The sequence below is a fragment of the Chroicocephalus ridibundus genome, chromosome 9, assembly GCF_963924245.1.
Source record: "Chroicocephalus ridibundus chromosome 9, bChrRid1.1, whole genome shotgun sequence".
Classification (NCBI taxonomy): Eukaryota; Metazoa; Chordata; class Aves; order Charadriiformes; family Laridae; genus Chroicocephalus; species Chroicocephalus ridibundus.
In genome coordinates, this window is record NC_086292.1 from 21,960,765 (window position 1) to 21,986,443 (window position 25,679).

Genomic DNA, 25,679 nt, shown 5'->3' on the forward strand with positions numbered 1-25,679 from the left:
CGGGCAGGATGGGACCAGCCTTGGCAGCGGTAATGCGGTATAATGTTATCCTCCCTGTTTCCGAGCTCATCCTCTCGTAATAACTTCATATTTTTTTCGTTCTGTTTTGCAGAAGCCTTTGAAATTGTAGTACGGCATGCGAGAAACTTCACCAACAGCATGTTTAGGACCCACTACCAGAGCATGGGGCCCAGAGCTCTTAAGTTTGTTGGAGAACTTTTCACGGATGTCTCGCTGTACATATTGGGCTCTGACATCAGGGTTAATGACATGATCAATGAATTTTTTGACAGTTTATTCCCTTTGGTTTACTCTCACTTGATTAATCCCGGCTTCCCCGATCCCTCCGTGGAAATGACTGAATGCCTGCGGGCAGCCAGGAGAGACCTCAAAGTCTTTGGTAACTACCCGAAGATGATGATGACGCAGGTGTCCAAGTCGCTGCAGGCCACCCGAGTCTTTCTGCAGGCGCTCAACCTGGGGATCGAGGTGATAAACACTACTGACCACCTAAAATTCAGCAAGGACTGCGGACGAGCGCTGCTGAAGATGTGGTACTGCTCGCACTGCCAGGGGCTCCTCCTGGCCAAGCCCTGCGCCGGCTACTGCGGCCTGGTGATGCAAGGGTGCTTGGCGGGCGTCGTAGAGATCGATAAGCACTGGCGAGAGTACATCGGGTCTCTGGAGGGGTTGACCAAAGGCATGCATGGCATCTATGACATGGAGCACGTCCTCCTGAACCTCTTCTCCTTGGTGCGGGATGCGATCGTCTACGTGCAGAAGAATGAAGGAAAGCTCTCCACAACCGTGAGTCGTTTCCTGCAGTTCCCCTGGCTCGCTGCCGCGGCAGGGCTCAGTTGCGTCCCATGAGCTCTACATGTTGAAACCAACCGACCTCTTTCCTCCAGCCAGCAAACCCCAAATGCCTCCAATTGCCAGCTCCTCTCTCCTTCCCTCCCCCCACTTTTCTGGTTTTTAAAAAACTTTTGGTAGCATTTGAAACTGGTGTTTGTGAGGTGAAGGTGATAGCCTTCAGTTAAGGGCTTTGCCTTTTTCAGGTTGGTCAGAGGTGAAGGGTGTGGAGTCATCCTGGCATCAGCATTGTACTGGGGCGGGGGCGGGGGGTGAGATCAGGAGCTGAGGTGTCCCAGCATCTTCAGTACTCCCTGGGCGCTGAACTCACCTTGGGCAGTTCCAAGAGGCTGGTCCTGCTCTCCAGGTGTCCCCTGCCTCCTTTAACATCACTGCAGCGTACCTCCAAATAGATACCAAGTGGAGGCACGTACTGTGGCATCCGCTAATTCCTGAGGTGCTAAAGGAGATGTCGTTTTCCCTCTTTTGGTAACTCGTTCCAGTTCTGGGCTGCATTTAATCCCAGGGATGAGGTTATTCCTTATTTATTAGGAGAGAGCTGCTGCTTTAAAAAACCTATTGTGTGAGTTTCTGAGCCTCCCGAGAAACTGAGGCCTTCTTGGTCAGAAAATCCTGCTGCTCTGTTTGAACGCCAAGGGCAAATGGACTGTGGAAATATAACACTTGTTTGGCAGAGGAGATTTTTCTTGAGATGCAATTGAGCTGCTCCGTGCAGGTAGGGTCGAGTTGGGGATGTGGGGCAGAGGCGCGGGAATGTTGTTCTAGTTTGCTTAAAGCCAAGGGAGATTAAAATCTGCCACCGTTTCCCTGTTGGCTGCTTGTTCCCGTCATTCTTGACTCCTGTTTACAAAAGAGCTGTGTTTATGTAGGTCACTGTAGTACTTGCACTGTAAGTCACTCTTATCTTTTTTGGGGGACTGTGGAAATGTATCGGCTTATGGGTTTGGAGCGATGTGGCATTCGGCCAGCAACACTCTTCTGTGCTGTTGCACGTGCCGTCTTTGTGCTATGATTGCCTGAAACATGCCACCACACATATGCAGGCTGTGAAATAATGTGGTGGCACCCAGGCAGTTTCACACCCCCTGGGCATTTTGGCACACGTGGTGCAGGCTCTCTTCATTGCTTAGAAGGGATTTAGGGACCAAATCTCCAGTTAGTTGGGTTACTTGTGTTGCGTTGAGCTGGGGACGAACTTTTTACTGGGGCCTGTTGTTATAGTACAAGGGGTAAAGGCTTTAAACTAAAACAGGGAAGATGTAGACTAGATATAAGGAAGAAATTTTTTACAATGAGAGTGGTGAGACACTGGCCCAGGTTGCCCAGAGAGGTGGTGGAGGCCCCATCCCTGGAGACATCCAAGGCCAGGCTGGATGAGGCTCTGAGCAACCTGATCTAGTTGAAGATGTCCCTGCTGACTGCAGGGGGGTTGGACTAGATGGCCTTTAGAGGTCCCTTCCAACCCAACACATTCTAGGATTCTGTGACCAGGAGGAGGCCGAGGGGTGGGTTTTGGTGTTTTACAGCAGGCTGCCAAGTGTCTCTCGTGTCCCTAGGACTGCAGGGAGGTTCCAGGTGACGGGGTCCAAGGGCAGCAGCTCTGCTGGGCATGACTTCTGCTGCCGTGGAGCCAGGGCAGGCTCTTCTCCAATCGGTCAGAACCTGTCAACCGTCTCTAGAACAACAAAGGCACAGAGATGTAACTGTAGGGTTAGCTTGAGGTCAGATGAGATGGAGAATTCGCGTTACAGGTGATAGTGATGTATACAAGAGGGAAAACCCAGCTGAACTCTAAGTTGGCAGTTGGCATTTCCAAGGCAGTAAGAAACAAAACTTACTTCTACGTGTAGTAGAGCCTATTTGACCTCAAAAGATCAGTTGACATATTCAGCTGTGAGCGAAAGCATCCTTTGTGTTTTGGACCAGCAAACCTGCTGTGCTCGTAGGTGCCAAGGCAGAACCGACACGTTGCCCTTGCAGGCTGTGCCAGGTTTTGCAAGCACACACAACATGTGCATTGCTGTACGGTCCTGAAAGGTTAAGCGTTTCTCCTCCTGTACCCTTCTTTTATTGGCACAACAGTAAAAATGCACTTTTTCTTGAAGACGACCATGTATACAGTGAAGGGACATGGATGTCAGTTATCATATGGAATTTTGAGACCTTGATCTGTCTACAGAGAACGCGTTCGTGTGGGAGGATGAGTAGATGCAGTGCCACTGAAGTCAATGCAAGCCATGGCAGTAGAGCCATAATCTGCCCATCCGCTGCCAAACCAGAACATAAATTGACTTCCTTTAAAATAAAAAAAAAATCACTGAGCGTTGCAAAACCATTCAGTGCTTTCATACTTGATAGAGCTGTTTGAATTCATTAGTGCCATATATAGTTAGGTACTTATTTAAACATAACTCCTCTTGATTACTTAACACTTGAGTGATTCTTTTATTTGCTCTAAAGACGTTTTTGAGTTATAGGAACGCAGAGGAAAAAAATTCTGGCCAAGCAAGCCAATTGTCTGGCAATTGTCACTGAAAGAGAATGGCCACTGGGTTTTTAGTTTATTTTTAAAACGTTGCTGTTGCTCAGCTCAGGCTCTTATGTCAAACCTCAGCCCAGAGCATTTTTTTTTTTTTTTAGAGGAATAGGGCAGTAATGGAAGTGCTGACAGTCTTAACTACAGCATTGCAGATGGCCTGACTCTGATAGCCGCTCTGCGTCTCGGAGCTGGGGTAAATATCTCTGCCCCTAAGTGATAGAATACTTTTTTTTTCCAGCTGTGCTGGAATGAAAGTTTCTCTGTTAAACTTATCAGCACATATTGAGTTTCAAAGAATACACCCGGAAGCAAGCAGTTGTATTTACTGTTATCCTGTAAATATGATTGTTTTTAGACACTGTTGTTATATCAAAGTATAAAATGCTGCAGGAGTTGTCTTTGAAAACGTGGGACTTTGCTCTCACGGTGGCTTCTTATTACTGACCTTGGCCACCACTGCTTCTGTAGGCAAAGTTCAATTCACCTGGATGTTATTAAAGATAATGACAGGTTATTTAATTGTCGTTAAAATCCCCTGGAATTATGGAAAACTTATCTTCCATGTCCGTAGTGATTATAGCCTGAATAACAACACTACTGCCCTTGCCTGTCCTTTGGGCTTCTTTGGTTTTCCGCGGCATTGGTGGCACTTCTGCGGCAGTTCTTCGGGTCCTGGGGTGTGTTACCTGACTGAGCATCCTTCCTCCATGCGGCTGCTCCTCTGTGCCCCTTGCCACCCACCCCTAGGCTGGGTGCAGGGTTTGCACGGGGACCCGGACCCTTTTTATAGCTTGCAGCAGACCTGGCTACAAAAGGGCACGCGAACCTGAGCTCCAGAGGTGTTGCAGAGCCTCCGGGAAGGTTTCTGAGGAGCTCTGCAGTCCCCAGGAGTAGGAGTCATACTCTTGTTAATTTGCTTTTGGAAACTCTGTGCCTCCAGGCGTGCATTTAAATGTAAGCCTATGCGCTGGTGGTGTTCCTGGTGCGTAGACAGCAGTGCAGAAGAGTGAATTCTGTAATATTACAGCAGTAAGAAGTTTCCATCCCAAGCCTTGCTTCAACAGTTAATTTGTCAGTGATGGTAGCGTTAGGGCTTGATTATTTCCACGATTTGTCTGTTTAAAAACTTCACCCTTAAAACATGCTATTAAAATACTTTGTCAAGGAGGCTGAGTCTCAGGAGGGACTGGGGAAAAAACATTCTCTCTAGGGCTATATCTATATACTATCAATTTTCCTGTTTGCTACTTTTTCCCTGGTTGAAAATGTGCCTAGTACGTCTGCTCCTCGTAGATAATTTAATCGCGAATGTAGGGAAGAGTGATTTTTTAGTCTGTTTGTGCTCTCTGCTACAAACAAAGACAATTGGAGAGAGGCAGTACAAGTAAACTCCAATAAATGTTCAGCCCCAACACCTCTTGAAGCTAATGCTTTCTCTGCTGTTGGAAATACAAGAGAGACGACAGGTCTGGTTGTCTTACATAGCTAATAGTTGATTTTCTCTGGGGTTCTCTACCTTAAGCCAGCACTGCAAAGTTATTTTGAAAGGTTGCAGGGTTGAGGTGAAGCCGGTTGATTTGACACAGATCTTAATTTATCTATGTAAATGTTTTTCTCTTAATGCTTTCCCCCCTTTCCCGTAACTCATCAGGGGTTTGAACCCATCCCAACAGAGCGGGAAACAACAGGCAACTCGTAGCGTAGTGAGACACGAACCAAGAAGGCGGCTTAGGGCGAGGCCGTCGCCGTGTATTGCATGTGAGGAGGGGGATGCACTGCAGGTGTGGGCGGTCAGAGAAAGGGATGTGGATTTTGGCTGTGTTCGCTGCTTGGTCCCGCACGCCCAGCAGGGCACACGTCCCCTCCCAGCGCTCCCGATGGGGGTGGCAGGACTTCTCCTGCCCTTCAGCTGTCGCGTGGTGCCTCTCTGTCTGGATGTGGAGCTGCCGTCGCCGATCCCCGCCCCGCACAGCGGGACTCTCTGCTTGGCAGGACCCCTACGTGTTAGCGTAATTAGGCTCGGACACGGAAGACGCTGTGGAGCTGATGTGTCTGTAACGTGACCGAATCTGGGAATGAGAGCAGGCTGCAAAGGAACACAAGATCAGTCTTACAAGTCTCACAGAAAAAGTTATGAAAAAGACCAGCAACCACCAACACAAAACATATCAGGAAACTTCAGTTAGTCCAGGCTTGTCAGGCAGGCGTGCCCAGCGTGGGCATCTGCGTCTCCAGCGAGAAACGCAAAGACATGGGCTGAGAGATCTGCCAGCCCCTGCTGCTCCCCTTGCAGACACAGAATCATAGAATGATTTTGGTTGGAAGAGACCTTTAAGACCAAGTCCAACCATCAACCTAACACTGCCAAGTTACCACTAACCCACGTCCCTCAGCACCACGTCTACATGACTTTTAAATCCCTCCAGGGATGGTGACTCAACCACTTCCCTGGGCAGCCTGTTCCAGTGCTTGACAACCCTTTCAGTGAAGAAATGTTTCCTAATATCCATCCTAAACCTCCTCTAGCACAATGTGGGGCCATTTCCTCTTGTCCCATGGCCGGTTCCTTGGGAGAAGAGCCCGACCCCCCCTGGCTTCCCCCTCCTTTCAGGGAGTTGCAGAGAGCAAGAAGGTCTCCCCTCAGCCCCCTTTTCTCCAGGCTGAACACCCCCAGCTCCCTCAGCCGCTCCTCACAAGGCTTGTGCTCCCGACCCCTCACCAGCTCCGTTGCCCTTCTCTGGACACAGTCCAGCCCCTCAGTGTCTCTCTTGTGGTGAGGGGCCCAAAACTGGACACAGCCCTCGAGGTGGGGCCTCCCCAGTGCTGAGTACAGGGGGACTGTCACTGCCCCAGCCCTGCTGGCCACACTGTTCCTGACACAGGCCAGGATGCTGTTGGCCTTCTTGGCCACCTGGGCACACTGCTGGCTCATATTCAACCGGCTGTTGACCAACACCCCTAGGTCCTTTTCCCCTGGGCAGCTCTCCAGCCGCTCTGCCCCAGCCTGGAGCGTTCATGGGGTTGTTGTGACCCAAGTGCAGGACCCGGCACTTGGCCTTGTTGAACCTCACACCATTGGCCTTGGCAGAGATGTGCAGCTCTATCTGCAGAGCATTGCCTAGGAAGGAAAGAGCAGGGAGCTCAGCAAAGCGATTTAATTCAGTCAGAACTGATGACTGTATTTCTAGAAAATCCCGTTAAGTTGCAAAATGAAGGTAGCCAGACCTTAGTTCAATCCATCGCAACCCATCTGTGCTCTGAGCAGGTCAGAGGAGAGGTACCAGCGCCACGCGGGAAGAGGGCGCAGTTGTCGGCGTGCTTGCGCTGTGAACCGAGCCCTGATGGTTTACTTCCCTGTGAACACCTCTAAAAGGCTGCTGAGGTCTGGGTGACTGAGGTTCGACAGCTGTGCTGCAGGCTGGGTTTGCTTTTAGCCCAACATGGGAGCACTGATGCCAGCCAGCGCGGGCAGAGTGTGGGGCTGTCACCCCAGCTCGCACGCTGGCCATGGGGACGCTGCTGGCAGAGCCCGGGGAGGAATGGAGTCGGGCAAACTGGACCCTCGTTTGCGCTTGAGTTGTTTTTTTTTTTTGGGAACCCTGGTAGGGAGTCCGTGGGCATGCTGAAAAGATAAGCTCCTTTGCTTGCTTGTAGCACCGCAGCGCGCAGCGGTGCTCTTTTGCAAATCGGTGTAAAAATTTGCAGTGCCAGCAGATGCAGAGGGATGAAAATCAAGAATATGTAAGCAGAGGGACTTTTGGCACCCAGGGATGAAAATGTCACCTCTTGCCGTGCGCAGTGGCTCAGTGCATTTGCGGGAGCTGCTTTTGGGGCTGGCTCACCTGCCGACGCGCTGCGGAAGCCGCTTTGCTCGGTGGGTTGCAGCGGCAGGGAGCTCCGGTGAGTTTTCCTATCTGCTAATGGATTTCTTTCTGGGCTGGAGCTGGCAAGAGACTTGTGAGGCAAGCTTTGAAATTACAGCGCTTTTCGAGAAGTCATTCCCTTTGAGACGCCGAGATCGGTTTCTTTGTACTTTTTAATGCGGGTTGCTTTCTGTTGGCGTCACTCCTGGGATACTCGGCTGGATGTACAGCCTCCGTATTCTCAGTTTCTTTATCGGCAAAGTTTAATCCTCAGGCCGGTCTCTAATGCTAGCTGGTAGCTAGCTCCATTTTTCACTTAAAGCTGGAAATAAGGGTGAGGTTTTGGTTTTCAGCGAGCTCAGACCCACTCGTAGCTATCCCAAGGTGTGTTTATCGTGTGCTTTTTGTTAAGCGTTTTGTGACAGGCGGTGTAACGTGCCTGATAAAGCGTGTTAAAGCAAGCGTCAGTTCCCGCTGCAGGATGAAAATAAACCTGATCACCGAGGACGGTATCAGCAACCTTCCCATTCCCGTGAAAATACCTTGGGAGTATTACGATTACTTGTCTGAAGAGGTTTCAGGTATTAAAGACTTTCTGATAGTTGGGGAGCATATGGCAAGGCGCTGAACTGTGAGGCATTGATTTTGATCTAGAAATCCCCGTGTTGCTGGCGGCTTGGCTGGCGCTGCAAGAATAAGGGCAAAAATTATTCATGCCTGCAGTTTTGCAACCCGGTATCAACAGTTTTGATCCAGTGACTTTGGCACGCTGCTGCTGGTCTGAAATCTTTGGTTTCGGGTTCAAATACACAGCAGCAAATTAAGGGTCTGCATCTCACTTTTGGAAGGGGCTTTGGCATGGATGCCCTTGACCGTCATTTGCCTCTCCAAGGGAGTGAGGCTCAGAGGTTATTCTCAGCCTATAGTGAAAGGTTTACCTATCTGGCCTGGGGAAGGAGGCCATTGGTGTCACACTTAATTAATTCACTGCTAACGAGAGCTTTGCCTCTAGAGGACACAGGTAGCATGCTTTCATGGGCTTTGATCAGCCTTGCCCTTTTTCTGCTGGGCTCCAGCATGGGCAAAGTGGCATCCTGGTCTCCCCTCCTGCTTGCCCTAATGGCGCGGGGAGGCGCTGGGTCAAATTGTCAGCAAATCAGGTCCAGACAAAGTTGGGCAAGAGCGTGGGGCTGTGCTGGGGAGCGCGGGGGGCTGCGCAGAGCTGCCGGGTGGAAGCAGTGGTTGAGGCCAGCGATGCTCAAACCCGCCCGTGCAAAGCCAGAGGAGGTGGCGCGGAAGATCAACATGGCGTTAATTTAAAATAGCGTTTGCTTTTGCTTCTCTATGTAAACTTTTACATTGTCCTCTCCTTTTTTTGCTCTCCCTCTGTCCTTTTCACTTGATGTGTTCTAGCCTCTGGCATGTTGTGCCATTTCAGTGGAATTTGCAGCGATGCTTTTTTTTTTTTTTTTTTTTTTTTTTTTTTAATTAAAAGTAGAAGGTAGCTGCTAAGGGTGCCTCCTCCTCCCCGTGCACACACACAGCAGCACGGGGAGCATCCTTTGACAGCGTGTTTGATGCCAAACCCAACTTTGCACCGAAGCTCGCGCGAATCTTTTCCTTGACTTCAGTCAGAGGCAGATCACTCAGCTGGCGGCAACTTCATCCCCGCTACTCCGCGGCTTAAAAAGAGCTTTTTAAGGCTGCTGCATTTTAGGGGCGGGAATATCATACGGCGCCCACTGAGCCTGGCTTGATCTCACTTCAGATCATGTGCTGGCTCCAGCGCAAGCAGGTTGCATGCGGTGGGATGTCTTGCATCTTTTCCAAGCTGAAGTCGGAACAAGCGGAAAAATTAATTACTGGTATGTGTTACCTGTTTTGCACGTACCGTGCTTTGGCCCCTTCCTTGTTTTAGTGGAGGAGCTGATTTGTTGTTGTGCAACTGGCTCCCAAGCGTTTAAAAAGACATTTGGTTCTGAGATGCCCTGGCGTTAGTACAAAGCGCTAGCAGAGGCAGCAGTGCAGGATGCGGTCTTAACAGTTGGAAATGATGGGACACAACTTTGCGATATTGTGCAGCTTTCTTCACTGCATCTTCTTTTTTTTTTCTCATCTCTCTTCTTTTTTTTTTTTTTCTCATCTCTCTTCTTTTTTTTTTTTTTTCTCATCTCTCTTCTTTTTTCCTGGCTCCTATCAGGGCTGTATTTAGCAGCCGGACCTGGGATGCTTTGGGATGTAGGAGAGGAAAGAGCTGGCGATCACGTCATCCAGAGCAGACTGTGCGCACTACAGGAGGGGATGGATGAGGGGTGTCTGGTCCCTGGGGTCTGGGCTTTGAAATTTCAAACCGTCTCATTTCGTATTAAATTGTAATGGTCAAGGACATAACGTAAGGTCTTGAAGTAGATTGGATTTAAGAAGAAAAAAACTTGAGTTTCAGGCTGAACCAAAGATCACAGTGTTCCCTCTGGCTCTTGCGGCTTTTGCTGCCTCGGGAGCCATGGGAGAGATGCTGGCCGGGGGGAGCTGCCCCTCCGAACCCAACAGGGAGGGCTGGGGCATGGCCCTGTGGCTGGGGTGAACCTGGAGCCTTACAGCTGAACCTCCCGCAGAGTTAAACCAGGCTCCTGCTCAGGGCCCTTACTGGGATCCACATTTAGTTCACCTGAAGGATGCTACAAGCTAGTGCCTGGCAGAACCAGGGAGGGTTTTTAGGTCCGGGCTGACTCCCCTGGCTTCAGCCCAGCCCACGGAGTCCTGTCCGTGGCATGAACTGCCTTCCTTCTTATTTAGTTGGGCCAGACCGTCCCTCCAGACAAGCCGTTGCCCTCTACGCTTACTGGGAAATCAGGGAGCTGCCTCTGGGATTCTCTCTCAAAACTGGCTGCACGTCTCTGTTTTATCAAAGAGATAAAACTCCCCGAGTATCAGCCCGGCAGAGACGGCTCCCTCGCTTGCCGCGCGGATTGCTGCAGCCTCCCGCAACCTCTATTAACATAGATGCCTTATTAGCAAAATGTATTCTGGCCCATTTCCTTTCCTTTCCCCAAGATTTTTATCCTCGCTGAGACCCGCGGCTTTGCGACGCCAGACTCGTGCTCACCGATATCCATCTCTTTCTGCTTTTTTTACGCTAAACCCTCTTTTGGCCTCATTATCCGTGCCTGCCGTTTGCAGCAAGCCCTCCGTCTGGGGTCATTCGCTGGCTGTCCTTCATCTTCACCGCGCCGAGTTTACTTCCAGTGACAGTAACCCCCGTGAGTGTCGCTGCCTTAAAACTGGGACTAACTCCCCCATTAGCGATGCTGATGAATGAGCCAATAACAAACCAGAAACTTAAAAGCGACCCTCTGCAAAGCAGAAATTGTGCCCAGAGCCGCCTGGGCGGAGTGGCGGCGTTTTGTTTCGCGCTGGCGAGGATGAGGGGCTGGGTTGCAATGAGGGCTTTCGGCTTTATTTGGAATTCTCTGTCCATGTGTGGCAAATTATATCATTTTTACATCTTTAAGGTGCTGGGCATGAAAGATGCCATCTACAAATATATTTAGCTGAGGGGGGAAAAAAAAATTACAACAAAAAATTGAGGTGGATTTTTCAGCCGTTGGCTGCAGCAACGCACCCTGGTTGCCGGCAGAGCTCCCGAGCGAGCTGTCCTCTCGGCCTCTTCGGGTTACTGCAAAATGAACCGGTGGCTTTTTCCATCCCTACCTGTTGTGTTCCCCCACTAATAAACCCCCGAGGGCACGGAGCCTGCTCTGGGAGGGCGAAGTTTGCCGCTAACTGCGTTATTCTTTCAAAGCCTCATTTGAGCGCGAGTGGGTTGGCTGCAGAAAGCTGTGCCGATAGCCTACAGCTACTTCGGCAGAGATATTTCTGTTTAAAAAGAAAAAAAAAAAAGAAAAAGAAAAAGCAAGCCAGCAGTTGGGGAATTTAACAATTTTTCATGCAGGTGTATCTTTCTAACCTAATCAATTTTCGCACCTAAAATTCTCTTCCGTGCCAGCAGCGGCGGTGGAGATGATGCTCCCGGGCGCTGACCTGGCAAGGGCAAGCGAAGCCTGGTGGTTCGCGAGGATAACTTGGGGGTGACCAATGTGCTCCGCGTTATGTCTTTCTAAAGCTTATTAACTCTCCAATTGCACATATTGATCTGCATCACTGTACGAACAAACTCCGCTCTCCGGAGCACCGGAGAGCAGGAATTTCTGTAAGCACCTCAGCTGGTGGTGCTGGTGTTCAAGTCATCCTTCCTCTCTCTCCTTCCCGAGGGACAGCCCAAAAAAAAACCAGGAATGAAAAAAACAGTGGGAACCACACGGGGTGGCGCTGGGATGGATCTGATCGGCAAAATGGCACCGGTGGCTCAGGGCAGACGGGTCCCAAAGGGTTTGCATGGCAGATGCTGAAAAACGTCCAGGACGTCTCTGAGCCTTGCTCTGTGCGGTTCTCGCTGCTTAGAAGCCAGAAAGCGCTTCAGTAGCGCTTTCCACCTGAAGATTATTGTTGGGAGATTTTTCTTTGCAGTGCGTCGTGGCAATGCCCAGCTTACAACATGCAAGGTGAGGAGAAAGTAAAGATGATGCGCAAAAATGCATTGAAATTATTTAGTCTTTCCTTTTTTTTCCTCCATCTAATGCTCCCACCCCTCCTCGTCGTGGAATTGTTGCGTAGCAATTTAGTGGAATCCTCTTCTCATAATCAAATTCTAGCCCTCGGTTCGACGACGTTGCTAAAGGTGGTGTGATAAAGTGGAATTCATTTCATTTCTGTCTGCAAACAGCCTATTGTTGAATGAGTCACTTTAATATATTAATCAGACGTATAATATAGCATTGTAACGAGGTTAAAAGTGCACCTTGATTTCCATTTTAAAGATATCCTCAATCAAGCGAAAGCTAATCCAGCGCTGTAAGGCATTCCGTAATTCAATTGTACTAACCGCAGGACATGTTAAAACAAGATGTCTTACAACAAAAGTCTCGAAAAAGCCCTGCAGTTATTTATATCTTTATGGAAAATAATGATTTACATTTTCAATAAGCCTGAATTTGTCTTTGGGAAGAATGTAATTCCTTTATCGTGGGCAAAAATCTAATGGGAGTCTTTTTACCTTGTCTGCTGTGTTTTGGGTAAGTTATCTTGGCGCTGACCTTTAATTGGATTAGGCTAGAACTGACTGTCAGGGGAAAAAAAAATAATAATATGGATCTGGTAGCTTCAAAATTAAGAAAAATCAACAAATGAGGGGAAAAAAAAACAGTGGGAAAAAAAGAACACAAGGCCTTCCTGAGCCCTTTGTTGGCCTTGAATGGATTAATTCTACCAGCAGCTAAGCTCTGCTGTGCGGAGATATTTTTACCATTTTCCGTTAATAACTTAATAATAGCTTTTATTTTAGGCTTTGCTTGGGGAGGTCCGCGGCATCGTCGTGGGGAGGGCCTGGTGCACCCCTTCCAGAGGCCGGATAACGCCCCGGGAGCTCGCCCCGGGCTTGCTGAGCTGGAAAACAAATGGTTGTTAATTATTCTGCTGGAGATACTAAGCAACTTAAAAACCGTTGAAATGATTTGGTGAGCTTTGGTGCCTCCAGCATGGTTGTTTTAGTGGAAAGCGGTGTTTGGAAAGAGCGAGGTGGATGGAGGGAGCACAAGGTGGATGCTGGGGGCGTTATTCCTATGGGGAGGTGAAAATAAGTGGGATTATGATCCTTCGTAAGGGACGGGTGAGTGGGGAGGAAGGACGGAACCGAACCCTTTGGGGTTGGGAGGGTTTTCTGCTCAAGCACAGGAAGGGACGAGGGCGTTTTATAGTGAAAAATACTATTAGTGGCGTAAAAACCTTTGGGTTTATCAATGTGTAAATCTGAAAAGCTGCGTATACCAGTGCGCGTGGTCCGCGCAGGTTGCAAACCAGGCGCTGCGGTTTACCGGCTTGTTTTGGTATCAGCAGTTAAAGCAGAGTTTGCGGTAAGCCTTATGTGCTCGATTTTATATAAATATTACACTTGCTATTGGATCGCTGATTGAGAGCGAGAGAGAACTAATTAAGGAGATGGGATATCATCAGTAGATTTTTCTTCCCGGCGATTTTATGAGCAGTAATTTGAAAAGAGCCGTATTAAAGTCATTGAGGGACAAGTTAATGCTGCGTTTCTAAGAATATTGCCCTTCTACTAAAAGATTATCTTCAAGAATAAACAGTGTACAGTAGCTAATTGTTAGCTGACACATTATAATGGCTTTATACTTCCCAAACTGAATTGGTCTGGTTAAAAAAAAGAAAAAAAAGAAAAAAAGGAGGAAGTCATGCAGTAACTTTTTAATTATTTAACGATGTATTTCTCAAAGAAGAATGGAATCTGTGCTCGGGGCTGTGGGGGGGAAGTTGGACTGGTAGGTATTGACCACATTTGCAACCCAGATGACACGGCTGCTGTTAAATAACCGGTGACGGGCCCTGTCTCCGGCTTGCTGGCTTACGTTCCAGGCTGATGGCAGGTATCTGTTTTTCCTCTCTAAATTAAGCTGCTAGGAATTTATTTCTTTCAGATTGTTCCTTTCTGTAGCGCCGTAGGCACAAACGCGGTGCGATATCAAAACCCACCGAAATCTGCGAAGGAAACCAATTAACTCCGGGAAGGAAAATAACAAGCGCGCGGCACTCGCCTGGAGTTATTGTCGTCCTGCCGGGCTTTGCCCCAGCTGTTTCCCCGTGCCCCAGCCTGGGGTTGCCCCGGCTGCGCTCCCCCCGCTGCCGCGGGACGGGGCACCCCCAGCCTTCCCCCCGCCCGCTCCTCCAAGAGAGCCCACGCTCGAAGCCTGTGCGGAAATCAGTGCTCTCAAAGGGGTTATTGTTCACTTATTGGCACTCTGCGACAGGCAGAGGTGCAGAAAGTAATTTTTTTTTTTTTTTCTTCTTCTTTTTTTCTTTTTTCTTGGTGTAAGTTCTCGGGGGAAACTCGTAACCTCTCAAGCCAATTCCTTCCTTTGCTTCCCAGTCTGTGGGGATGGAGTGGATGGAATTCCTTGCACCAGGAGGGTCCTCTAGGGGCCTGCGGTAGCAATTGTGCAGGTATTAGAGCATATAATATATTTTATAGTATATAGTGTATATATAGACACTATATAGAGAGTATATAATATATAGACACCGTATATGATATATAGACACTGTATTTAATATATAGACACTAGAGTATATAATATATAGACACTATATACATACATAAAGTGTATATATATAGACACTGTATATGTATAGTGTATATATACATGTATATGTACATATATAGGTACATATACACAATATATATAATATAATATATATACATTATATATACAGTATATAATGTATATATAGAATATAATATATATACATTATATATACAGTATATAATATGTATACACACTCTATACATATATATACACACACTATATATAGTATATAATATATATTTTATAGTATGCGCAAAGCACAGTGGAGTAATTGCAATGTATTGAGCATCCTTAGCAGGAATGGGCTTTGCTACCTTGGGGTCCGCATTTTCTCGGGAGTGAGTTGTCTTCAGCGCTGATTTTGAACTCAGCTGGTTGGGTTTGGAACCCTTTCAGGCTCCTCAGGGAATGAGAGGACGGCAGCGTGGGGTGAGGATCAGCCGTGCCCCCGCATCGGCCAGGCGCCACGGTGGGGGCTCGCGGCGTCACCAGCAGCTGGCTTTCAGGTGCTGTTGTGTTTTGTTCCCAAGCCTAGCACGCTCCTGCTCTTTTCTGGATTTTGCTCCCACATCTTCCCTTTGGGTCTGTTGTCACCTTTCAGACAAGGCTGTCTTCTCTTTCCAAGACTAAAGCCGTGGTTTGGTTCTCTAAGAAACATCCTATTGTGTAGATCTAACTTAAAACCATAGTGGGTGCATTAGTATGCTGCGGGGCCCTGTTCCAGGAAATGTCTCTGCTTGGGAAAACGATACAAGCGTGTGCTGAAAAGGAAGGAAATGTTTTTTCCCTCGCCTCTCCCAGTTGCTGGCTGTACTGGGTCCCAGCCCTGGCTGGGGCACCGGCCGCCCGTCCTGCCGTTTGCTACCGAGGGCTGACCGCAAGAACCGAAATACCAAATTTTGTGTTAAATATGGAATTAACAAAACACTGGAGGGAAACATTGACTTGAAGAGCTGGGCTTTAATTATATGTCATGGATTATAGAGGCAGAAGGCACAACTGTGATCATTTAGTCCGACTTCCTCTCTACCTATAAATAACAATAAACAGCCTTTTGCTTAAACACAAAGCAGCTTTCTCCGGTGGATTAAACCCTGCATGCTGGGGACGCCAGAAAGAAAAAAACATCTTGTTTGCATTATTTTATGTAGGTTTGAAAGGGCTTGACTCAAGCTGAGGTCACGGTTCCTTTGAGGGAAAGGGCATCCTGCGCTGGGAGGAGCTGGGTCAGCGCAGGGGTCGGGATGTGGTGGGACATGGCGTGGAGGTGCCTTGGATGCTGCGGCACTGGTCCTCCTGGGGACGGCGTGGCATGCCCTAACGGGAGCAGGGGTGAAACTGCAGGGGTGGTCTCCAACTCGTTGAAGCTATTTGAATCCTGACACAGCAGCAGAAGTGCAGATGGGGATCATCCAGCTTCAGCAATTAGCACCAACGATTGAACCTCTTGCTCTCCCCTCTGCTCTTCTGAGCTGCTGCGCCTGCGCTCTTCCGCAGGCTGTGGGGTGGAGCGGCATGTAACCGTGTGGTCTTGTGTCCCCTCTGTCACACCAATACATGTGGCTGCACAGGGACACATCCTGCTCCTTGCCCTGAGGAACCTACATCTTCCCAGTCAGTCCTCAGGTTGTACCAGGACATGGTGAGGGCCTTGGGCAGCATCTGGGTTCCCTGGGGGTAGCCGTGCTGTTGTCTCCTCTTCCATCAAGTCTTGAGCCTTCCCTTATTCTTCTCTCAACCAGTGGTCGGAGCCGTCTTTGCAGACAAGAAATGAGGCCAGGGAGGGGCCACCCATTGGTCTTCCCTAGGCCCCATGTTTCTGCTGCGATCATAGAATCATAGAATGTGTTGGGTTGGAAGGGACCTCTAAAGGTCATCTAGTCCTCCCAGTTTGGGAGCAGCCTGTCCGCGCCACCTTATTTTCCCAAGCTTATTTTCTGCAGAATAAGTGAAGGGATTTTATGTTAATAAAACCACAGCAGGTTATTTCACAGTTGGTTGTTTTACACAAGACTCCTCAGCTGGTACAATGTCCCATCAGGGCAATGATCATAGAATGTGTTGGGTTGGAAGGGACCTCTAAAGGCCATCTAGTCCAACCCCCCTGCAGTCAGCAGGGACATCTTCAACTAGATCAGGTTGCTCAGAGCCTCATCCAGCCTGGCCTTGAATGTCTCCAGGGATGGGGCCTCCACCACCTCTCTGGGCAACCTCTTCCAGTGTCTCACCATCCTCATTGGAAAGAACTTCTTCCTAATGTCTCATCTCAACCCACCCTGCTCTAGTTTAAAACCATTGCCCCTTGTCCTATCGCTACGTGCCCTTGCCAACAGCCCCTCCCCATCCTTCCTGTAGGCCCCCTTCAGGGACTGGAAGGCCTCTATAAGGTCTCCCCGGAGCCTTCTCTTCTCCAGGCTGAACTCCCCCCAACTCTCTCAGCCGAAGTGATGCTGCAAAGTGTCTTGTGATGCTCTACATGAGAGATGGGATATAAAAATGAAGTTACATTTCCTTCTAAAAATGCCTCCTTAGTCTCCTGGAGTTTGAAGACCTGGTGTTCAAAACCAGGAGGTGATGGCCTTCAGCGTAACCTGGTCTGGTAGCTGCCGGGGTCCCTGAGCATTTGTAGCGCGTGTTTGCAGCATGTGTTGGGCGTCACCGCGGGCACTGGTGTGGCAGGCGCTCTGTTATTCTAAGCATTAGTGTTTGTGTGCATTTTACACATTATAGCATTGCATTATTTAGAGGTAATGCATTATTAAAGGTGCTTCTCCTCGGCAGGGAGAGTAGGTCACTTCCCGCGGTTCCCGCTGCTCTGCACGAGCGAGTGAGGGTGCTGTCTCTTATGTAATCCTCGCAAGGTGATGGCTGAATAATGGCAATCGTAATGCTCTGGAGCTGATTAATAACATTTAGTACTCCATTAATGAGGAATTTCAGTGAAATGTGTGTAGAAGACATCTGTGTTATCGCACTCGGTTTGTTCCTTCTGCTCGAGCGCCTGGAACCAGAGGAACAATCCATTACTTAGTTAATAATGATGCTCTTCCTAAAATAAAGGCTTGTAAATTCATTTTTATGCCCATAATCATATTTTCCGCTGCGAGAAGAGGGAGGGAGCAGGGAATTGTCTCTTTCCCCTCTTCCTGACAAAATGTATATAATGATAACAAGCATATAAGAGTGTTTGCCCTAGCTAAGTGTTTCTTCGCTTGGGTTAATCAGCATTCGTTGGAGAGCGTGGCACGCAGTTTGTGGAAGGCGATGCGATCCCCGGGGGTGGCGTGGCAGATTTAAATCAGTAATAAAAGCCCTGGGGAAATTAACAAGACAAAACATTAACCACAGACTACACATTAACATACATTAGCATTTTTATTGCACCTGGAGAAATGGTAAATGCGTTTGGTTACTACTGTTAAAAAGTTTATGTTCTATCCTGCATCGTCGCAAATGTATATTTTTGGTTTAAGCCCTTTAGAAGTTAATTAAGCGGATTTCTATAGCAGCGCTTGAGTAATAGACTTCAGGTTCACTTTTATGGTGACTTGGAAGATAAAGAACACATTTGTGCCCCGTTTGTGATGCTAGTAATGCACGCGATGTGCAGCAGAGTAGGGCGTGGAAAAAAAGTAGGGGGAAGAAGCGCCAGTAGGGGAAGAAGCAGCTGCGTTACTGAGCCTTACTGGTCAAACTGGGTTCCGTGGCTGAACGATGCGCAGGGTTTAGTGGGCACCAGTTGGTTCCTCTGAAGGCAACACGTTTTCTTGAGGGCTGTGGTGGTCTCTGCTGCGCGTGCCGTAGCAAATCGCCCTTTCGGAGGCTGTGTTCGAATCAATTATAATAGTTAATCGCCTTTCGGTTTAACGCGCAGCCTCTCCCCAAGGAAACTCGGGAACAGGTATAAAATGACATACGTGAACTGCGGAGAGCAGAGAAGATTGCGGGAGGAAATCTTCAAAAATGAGGCCATCCCCTTGAGGGGAAAAAAAAAAAACCAACCCACCTATTTCTTCCTGGAGAGTGAATCTATAAGCAGAAGAGTTCACGGAGAAGACAAATGGAAACTCCGTGTAAAGTTTAAGCAAAGGTCAAATACAGCAAGCTCTCCTTCACAGCGGAGTGGAGCTCACGAGCTGAATGAGAAGCGGCAGCAGCAGGTATTCGCCAGCATCTAATGCTCTCTCTTCTCTTCCAAGGGGTAGTTGGTTAGCTTTTTTAAAAAAAAATCTTCTAGAAAATTACCTTTAAAATGCTCTTACTCTTAAAAGTGATGCTCACGTTGGCGCTGAGGATCACACGAGTGCTGCTTTCCAATCTTTCCCCATCTGGATTTGCTCGCTGATGTGTCAGGCGAGACGTTTTTGCCCCAGGTGGCCGCCCTGCCTCGTGCCTGGGCAACGGAGTGGCTCTGGTCGGTGGCCCTGGCGCTGCAAGCAATGCCAGGCTGCCAGGGCCGGGCTGGAGGTGCCCGCGGCCTTTGCCCTCCATCAGCTGCGTCGAGGCTGTGATGCTTTGCACAGAACTGGGTACTACCCTTTTTTTGGACATAATTTAACCTTATTCCAGTGGTCCCAGTTTCCATTGGCTTGTGGTCACTCTCGTAAACCAGCAAGACCCTTGCAGTCGGCCTGGCTGGAAGGAGCCGTGGCGGCGGATCTGGTCCCCGGCTGCTCACGGCGCATCATTTCCAACAAGTTCCCTGCAGTCCTCCGGCACTGCGTCCCTTAAATTAATAGGGAAGCACTAAAGCGGGCTGATAGCGCTGCTCCATTAGCTTCCTCCCTGAGCTCCTCTCAAATCAGTGTTCCCTCTCGAGCGGAGCCATTACACAGCATGCGGCTCCCGGGGGTGTCGGGAACCAGCTGCTTCTCCGTCCAGCACGGGGATGGCCAGCGGGTCCCGGGAGCCGCGGGGTCCCCGAGCAGCTCTGCCCGGCCGGTGGCACGGCTCGCCCTGCGCCGGGATGGAGAAATGGGGCGGTGGGTAGCGGGTGGCAGGAGGTAAATGCTTCCCCTCGTGGCTCGCGTTGGAGGAGGCTAATGAAATCGGGTAATTAGCAAGTTTGTTAATGAGCTGGGGGAGGGAAATTGAGCTTCAGCTGTCACAGTATCGGTGGCTTTGGGGGCTTGTAAAAGTTCAGGCTTGGGGAAGGTTTTGCTTGCCTCGTGTCCCGTCGTGGCAGTTTTTTTGTGGACTGGCAGATTCTCTTAAAAACAAACAAAAACCCCCAACCCCCATTGCCTAAAAAGCGCACTGCCATTTGATTTGCCTATTCCTTTTTTTGCGGCCTGATGTTTCAAACTTCAGCCAGTTCTGGGACTCTGTGTGCGTGTGACATGAAATAAGAGACTGCTTGGCTCCTGCGCCGAATCTACTTTAGGTAAAGACTCGTGTATATATTTACAATCCTGCTGATGGCGTGCAGAGCCCGAGGAGACGAGCCGGCGGTTCCGTTCTGTCGATTTGCTTTGAATTTCACATTTATAGTTGTGTGGCGGGAGGCAACCGCGTATTGCCACTGTCCCTCGGTGCTAGTTGAGCACGCACAGTTAGACGTGCCGCCTTCCTTCGGCTCTCACTCTTGCAGGCATCCCACCTTGCCGGGGATCTCGCTGCCCCTGCTCCTGCCAAAGCAAGCGGTGCCTGGAGAGCTGAAGCATCTCCCTTTTCCCCCTCCCCAAGGTTTGAGGCTTGTGTTGTCCCTTCTCTGCCCTACGGCGGCATTTTTCTGGACTTTTTAAAATTTGGAGGTCGCTTTTAAATAGCAGTGATTAGGACGAGGCTGGGGAAGTGGGCTCATGTGTTCCTGAGCTTGGAACGGGGACACAAAAAAGGGGTAAAGATTGAAACAGGATTTCTGAGCTGTTGTCCTAGGACTGCTTGTGGCCCAGCAGACTTTGGCAGATGGTTTGTGAAATCCTTCCCTCCCCCAAAAAGCACACGCGATGCCACCCCTGCGAATGAGCAGGCAATCTGTTACTTCTCCGTTCTCTCACTTTTATTTAAAGTTCAAATCTCAGCCGGGTTTTTGTTTGACTAAAATATGTGACAATCACTTCACCGTGACTTTGCAAGGTGGGCTGCAGGGTTGGTGTTTCGAGTTTGTTTTTTTTTCCCCGGAAAAGGTTAATTGGTCCTTGAATAAATAAATAAGTTAAAAAACTGGATGCGCTGCTCAGACTCTCCAGCTTCTATCTGTGAAGATTTCAACTGCTGTCCCATGTCTGGGCTAGCATTGGTCCTGTTCGTGGTTCCATCCCTCGCAGGAGCCCGTGGTACCCAGATGCCGAGCGGGACTGGGAGGATGCAGCCGATCCGCAGCTCCCGCACAGGAGCTGGGAGCAGAGGGGCTGCCGGACCGCGGGTGCCGGGGGGACGACGACTAGGCAGCCCCAGTCCGCCTGGCCGCTTTGCTGTTTGAAGTGCCATTGTTCCCCCTGTCGCTCAGGCCCTCCTCTCGCATTCAGCGTGTCTCAGCATCCTTGGGGAAAAAAGCCTTGATCCTGGACTTGCTCTTCTCTGGGGGTTCAACAGGCTTCTCCGGCTGAAAGGCGGGCTTTGGAAAGGGAGGGAAGGGGGCTTTTCACAGAGCTGGGGGGAATCAAAGGGAGTCATCACAAACGGCAGCTTAAAACATCCGACCTTTTCCGGCTTCTCTCCTCGGCTTTACGTGCCCATGCAGAGCGTGGGTGCAGTGCTGCTGCTTTTGTGGCATCACTTCTTTGGTGCCTGCCATGGCTGCCCCATCCCTGGAGGGGTTCAAGGCCAGGCTGGACGGGGCTTGGAGCAACCTGGTCTGGTGGGAGGTGTCCCTGCCCAGGGCAGGGGCTTGGGACTAGATGACTTTTAAGGTCCCTTCCAACTCTAACCAGTCCCTGATTCTATGGTTTGCGCGCCTTGTGTTTCCCAGGGGTGGTTTCATGGCAGGGCTCGTCTCCGACCTCCCCGGGGGCTCAGAGGGCACGTTTGGGGTGTGAAGTCTGCAGACCCCCGTGCATCTTTGTCCTCTCCTGCCCATCTGCCCGTTGCAGGGACGGTGGCACCAGCCAGCACAGAAAGAGCACGGGACGTGCAGACCCGTTCTGCAGCGGTGGGCTCTTGGGTGTCCCAAATACCCTTGTCCAGGTCTCCTGCTGCCCCATGATTTCCTCCTAGTCCTGGCTGCCTGCATCAGGGTCTACCTGTGAGTTTTACGAGAGGGATGAGTGCTAAAGGAAAACACAAAAGGCAAAGAAAACAAGCCCAAAATGTGGTGTTTGGTTTTCTTACTCCCTTCCTGCCTCTGGTTTTTAAGCCTGCCACGTGATTTGAGGAGGGCGGGAGGGCTGATAACGTTCTTCTGCAAGACTTGGGTTTGGCAAGACAGGGAACACAGCTAAGGGAGGGCAGCAGAGAAAAAAAAACACAACAGGTAAGATGCTACAGAAACTGCTTCCCTGGCAGCTGCAGGAGGAGCCGCTTTGGTGGAAGGAACCGCAGGTGCAGAAGGGACCCTTGGCAGCATCTCTTCCCACCACGCTGTGAACCAGAAATGGCAGTGCCCGGCTCCCAGGAGGCTGCTCTTTTACTCCTTATTGTACGGCAGCCTGAACAAACAAACTGTGCCGCTCTTGGTAACGAAACAGGTGACATTACTAATTTATTTGCCCACCCAAATGCAGGATGTAATAGAACAGAATTAGTCTCTTCTCTTTACACGTCAGATGCTTGTACCTTTGGGCGGCAGGTGGGCTTTTAGCCTCCAGTGTGTGGCTAACTGGGAGTTGAGCTGGTCGCCTTGGTTCAGTGTGGCGTGAAGATAAATGAGGGGCTGCAAGGAAGAGGCGTTTTATGGGTACGTGGTTGGTCCCAAGCCTGGCTGCGGGCGGTGGGATGAGGCTGAAGGAAAGAGGGATTAGTGTTGGCTGTGGTGCCTTGATGGCCCTGGTAATCGGCCGAGCCCCCTTCACAACCCAGCACGGGTGAATCCTGCAGAACGGCACAGAGTGGTTCAAAAGGCGAGTTTCCTAGTGGCAGCAGTGCCTCTGGGGGATGGCTGTCCCTTGGTGGTCTCCCAGAGAAGGAAATCGCTCAAATTTCAAAGAGGGAGGTGATTCTGCCCCTCTGCTCCGCTCTGGTGAGACCCCACCTGGAGTACTGTGTCCAGCTCTGGAGCCCTCGGCACAAGAAGGACATGGACCTGTTGGAGCGGGGCCAGAGGAGGCCACGAAGATGCTGCGAGGGCTGGAGCCCCTCTGCTGTGAGGACAGGCTGAGAGAGTTGGGGGGGTTCAGCCTGGAGAAGAGAAGGCTCTGGGGAGAACTTCGAGCCCCTTCCAGTCCCTAAAGGGGCTCCAGGAAAGCTGGGGAGGGACTCTGGATCAGGGAGTGTAATGATAGGACATGGGGCAATGGCTTCAAACTGAAGAAGGGGAGATTTAGATTGGATATCATGAAGAAATTCTTTGCTGTGAGGGTGGTGAGCCCCTGGCCCAGGTTGCCCAGAGAAGCTGTGGCTGCCCCATCCCTGGAGGGGTTCAAGGCCAGGCTGGACGGGGCTTGGAGGGGAGGTGTCCCTGCCCAGGGCAGGGGGTGGCACTGGATGGTCTTTAAGGTCCCTTCCAACCCAAACCATTCTGTGATTCTATGAAATCTGGCCACAGCGGTGGCCGCAGTGCTGCTGCTGAGTCTCGGGACAGTGGCTGCGCGGGAGAGCTTTAATGAGGCGTTTTGGATTCCATCCCCTGCTGCAGCCGGTTACTGAATCGTCTGTATGCTAATGAGCTAATTTGTGTCATTAACAGAGCCCTGTTAATCAAGACCTCCCATGGTATGACTGGGCTGTAGCCACAACGCTTGCTGTATTTTAGGCCCTGAGTTTTTTTAATTAGTAACGCTGTGTACAGTGCTCATCCCTGGGCCCCTGCAGCGCAGCCCATGGGGGTGCTGAGATGCCTCGAGATGTAGAACCGGGGTCTCAGGATTTACCTTCCGAGGGGAGGTGTTTCCTAAAAGCCTGGCTAGAGAGGTGGAGCGTAAGTGACTTGAGATGCTGCAGCGTTCAGCAAGGAAGGAGCAGGAATGTCTTAAGTCCCTTCCTGCCAGCATGCATTTAACCCAGCACAGAGAGATTTGCTGGTCACACCTGCAGCTCAGGGTGTTTGATAGCCACAGAGCCACTTTGATGCCCAAAAATCTCGACTGAAGTTTCCTGCCTTCCCTCCTGCGGGGCAGGGATTCGTACAAGAGCGAGGTTGCATCCTTAGGGCAGCATTTTGCTTTCACGGGCTGTTGTGGTTTAACCCCAGCTGGCAACTAGCACCACGCGGCTGCTTGCTCGCTCCCTTCTCCCCAGTAGGGTAGGGAGAAGAGGGAGAAAAGGATGGGGGAAAAAAAACCTCCTGGGTTGAGATAAAGACAGTTTAATAGAAGAGTAACAGAAGAGGAAAATAATAAGAATATACAAAATAAAGTGATACAACACTGGTGAGGCCACATCTGGAGTGCTGTGTCCAGTGCTGGGCTCCCCGGTTCCAGAAGGACAGGGAACTGCTGGAGAGGGGACAGCAAAGGGCTACCAAGATGCTGAGGGGACTGGAACACCTCTCTCATGGAGAAAGGCGGAGGGATTTGGGCCTCTTCAGTCTGGAAAAAAGAGGGCTGAGGGGGGATCTTATCAACGCTTATAAATACTGAAAGGGTGGGTGTCAGGAGGATGGGGCCAGGCTCTTTTCAGTGGTGCCCAGTGACAGGACAAGGGGTAACGGGCACAAACTTGACCATGGGAAGTTCCACCTCAACATGAGGAGGAACTTCTTTCCTGTGAGGGTGGCAGAGCCCTGGCACAGGCTGCCCAGAGAGGTGGTGGAGTCTCCGTCTCTGGAGACATTCCAAACCCGCCTGGAGGCGTTCCTGTGCCACCTGCTGTGGGTGACCCTGCTCTGGCAGGGGGTTGGACTGGATGGTCTCCAGAGGTCCCTTCCAACCCCTGCCAGTCTGGGATTCTGTAACACAAGTCCTTGTCACCACTTGATGATCAGTTGCCCAGCCCATCCTGAGCAGTGATCACGGATTCCTGCCCCCCCTGCAACCCCCATTTATATGATGTCTATGGGATGGAATATTCCTTTGGCCAGCTTGTCCTGTCTATTCTCCCTCCCACCTTCTGTGGGGAGCTGAAAAAGCCCTTGGCTAATGTAAATGTTACTTAGCAACAGCTAAAACTAAAAGGTGTTATCAACTTTGTTCTCATACTAAATCCGAAACACAGCAGCTACTAGAAAAAAAATCTAACTATCCCAGCTGAAACCAGGACGGGTGCTTGCGTGAGCTATGGGAGAGGTGGGGATGACGGGACAACAGACCAGCTCACGTGCAGGTGCCGGTGTGCATCTCAGCTATTTTCCTACAGTGTTTCTGGCCCCAACACTTCCTCATGCTGCTGTGTTTGTGTTTTCCAGATCAGCCGATTATGCGGCCACGCTCAGCAGAGGCAGTATCGATCAGCTAATTACCCTGAAGACCTTTTAGTTGACAGGAAAGTCCTGAAGGTGACTCACATCGAGCAAGAAGAGACTCTGTCGAGCAGGAGGAGGTGAGGCCGCTGGGGCTGAGCGTGGTGCCTGCGGGATGGGCTGCGGGAGCAGTTGCCATACAGCGTGGCCCCGTGGAAGAGGATGGAAAAGCTCCTTATTTCCCTTATCCGCAAACCTGCCGCTGAACATCAGAGCTGCTCTTTGGCTGGCTCTGAAGTGCAGCGAGGTGCCTACATGTGTTTTCTCACCTAGTGCATCTATTTTTTATTTCTTTGTAATGTGTGAAACTGCCTCGTCCTTCTCATCTTTGTTTTGCTTTTTTGCAATGCGCCAGGCACCCGGTTCACACACCAAATGCCTCCTCTGGGTTTCCTGGGCACTGCTATAGGGGCAGAAATACTCACAGGTGTAGTTTTAGGTGGAAATGGTCCCTCTAGCCCAAAACGCTGCGTGTAACACTGTGTGTGCAGGTAAGGGGGACTCATTTCACTTGTTTTTTTGGTGCAGTCTTTTACGATGGTTCAGGAATGTTAACAGCCTTTTATTGAATATTTTCAAAGTGAAGCAGGTACCTCCGCTGCTGTCACTGCACCCTGTGCTTCCTTCCCTCTGTAAATAGAAGCTGTAATTCGGTGGGCGCATGCTGGTGTGTCAGGGAGAAGCATCTCCCC

The 25,679-nt window shown here is 50.0% G+C and overlaps 1 protein-coding gene across 1 annotated transcript in view; it reads left to right on the forward strand.

Annotated features, from left to right (window-relative positions):
* Positions 1 to 25,679, forward strand: part of GPC3 (glypican 3) — a 172,180-nt gene that overhangs the window by 77,235 nt on the left and 69,266 nt on the right. The window contains exons 3-4 of the mRNA XM_063346166.1: positions 113 to 807; positions 24,934 to 25,067. Coding sequence (XP_063202236.1) covers positions 113 to 807; positions 24,934 to 25,067 — 829 coding nt within the window. The remainder of the gene's footprint in view (positions 1 to 112; positions 808 to 24,933; positions 25,068 to 25,679) is intronic.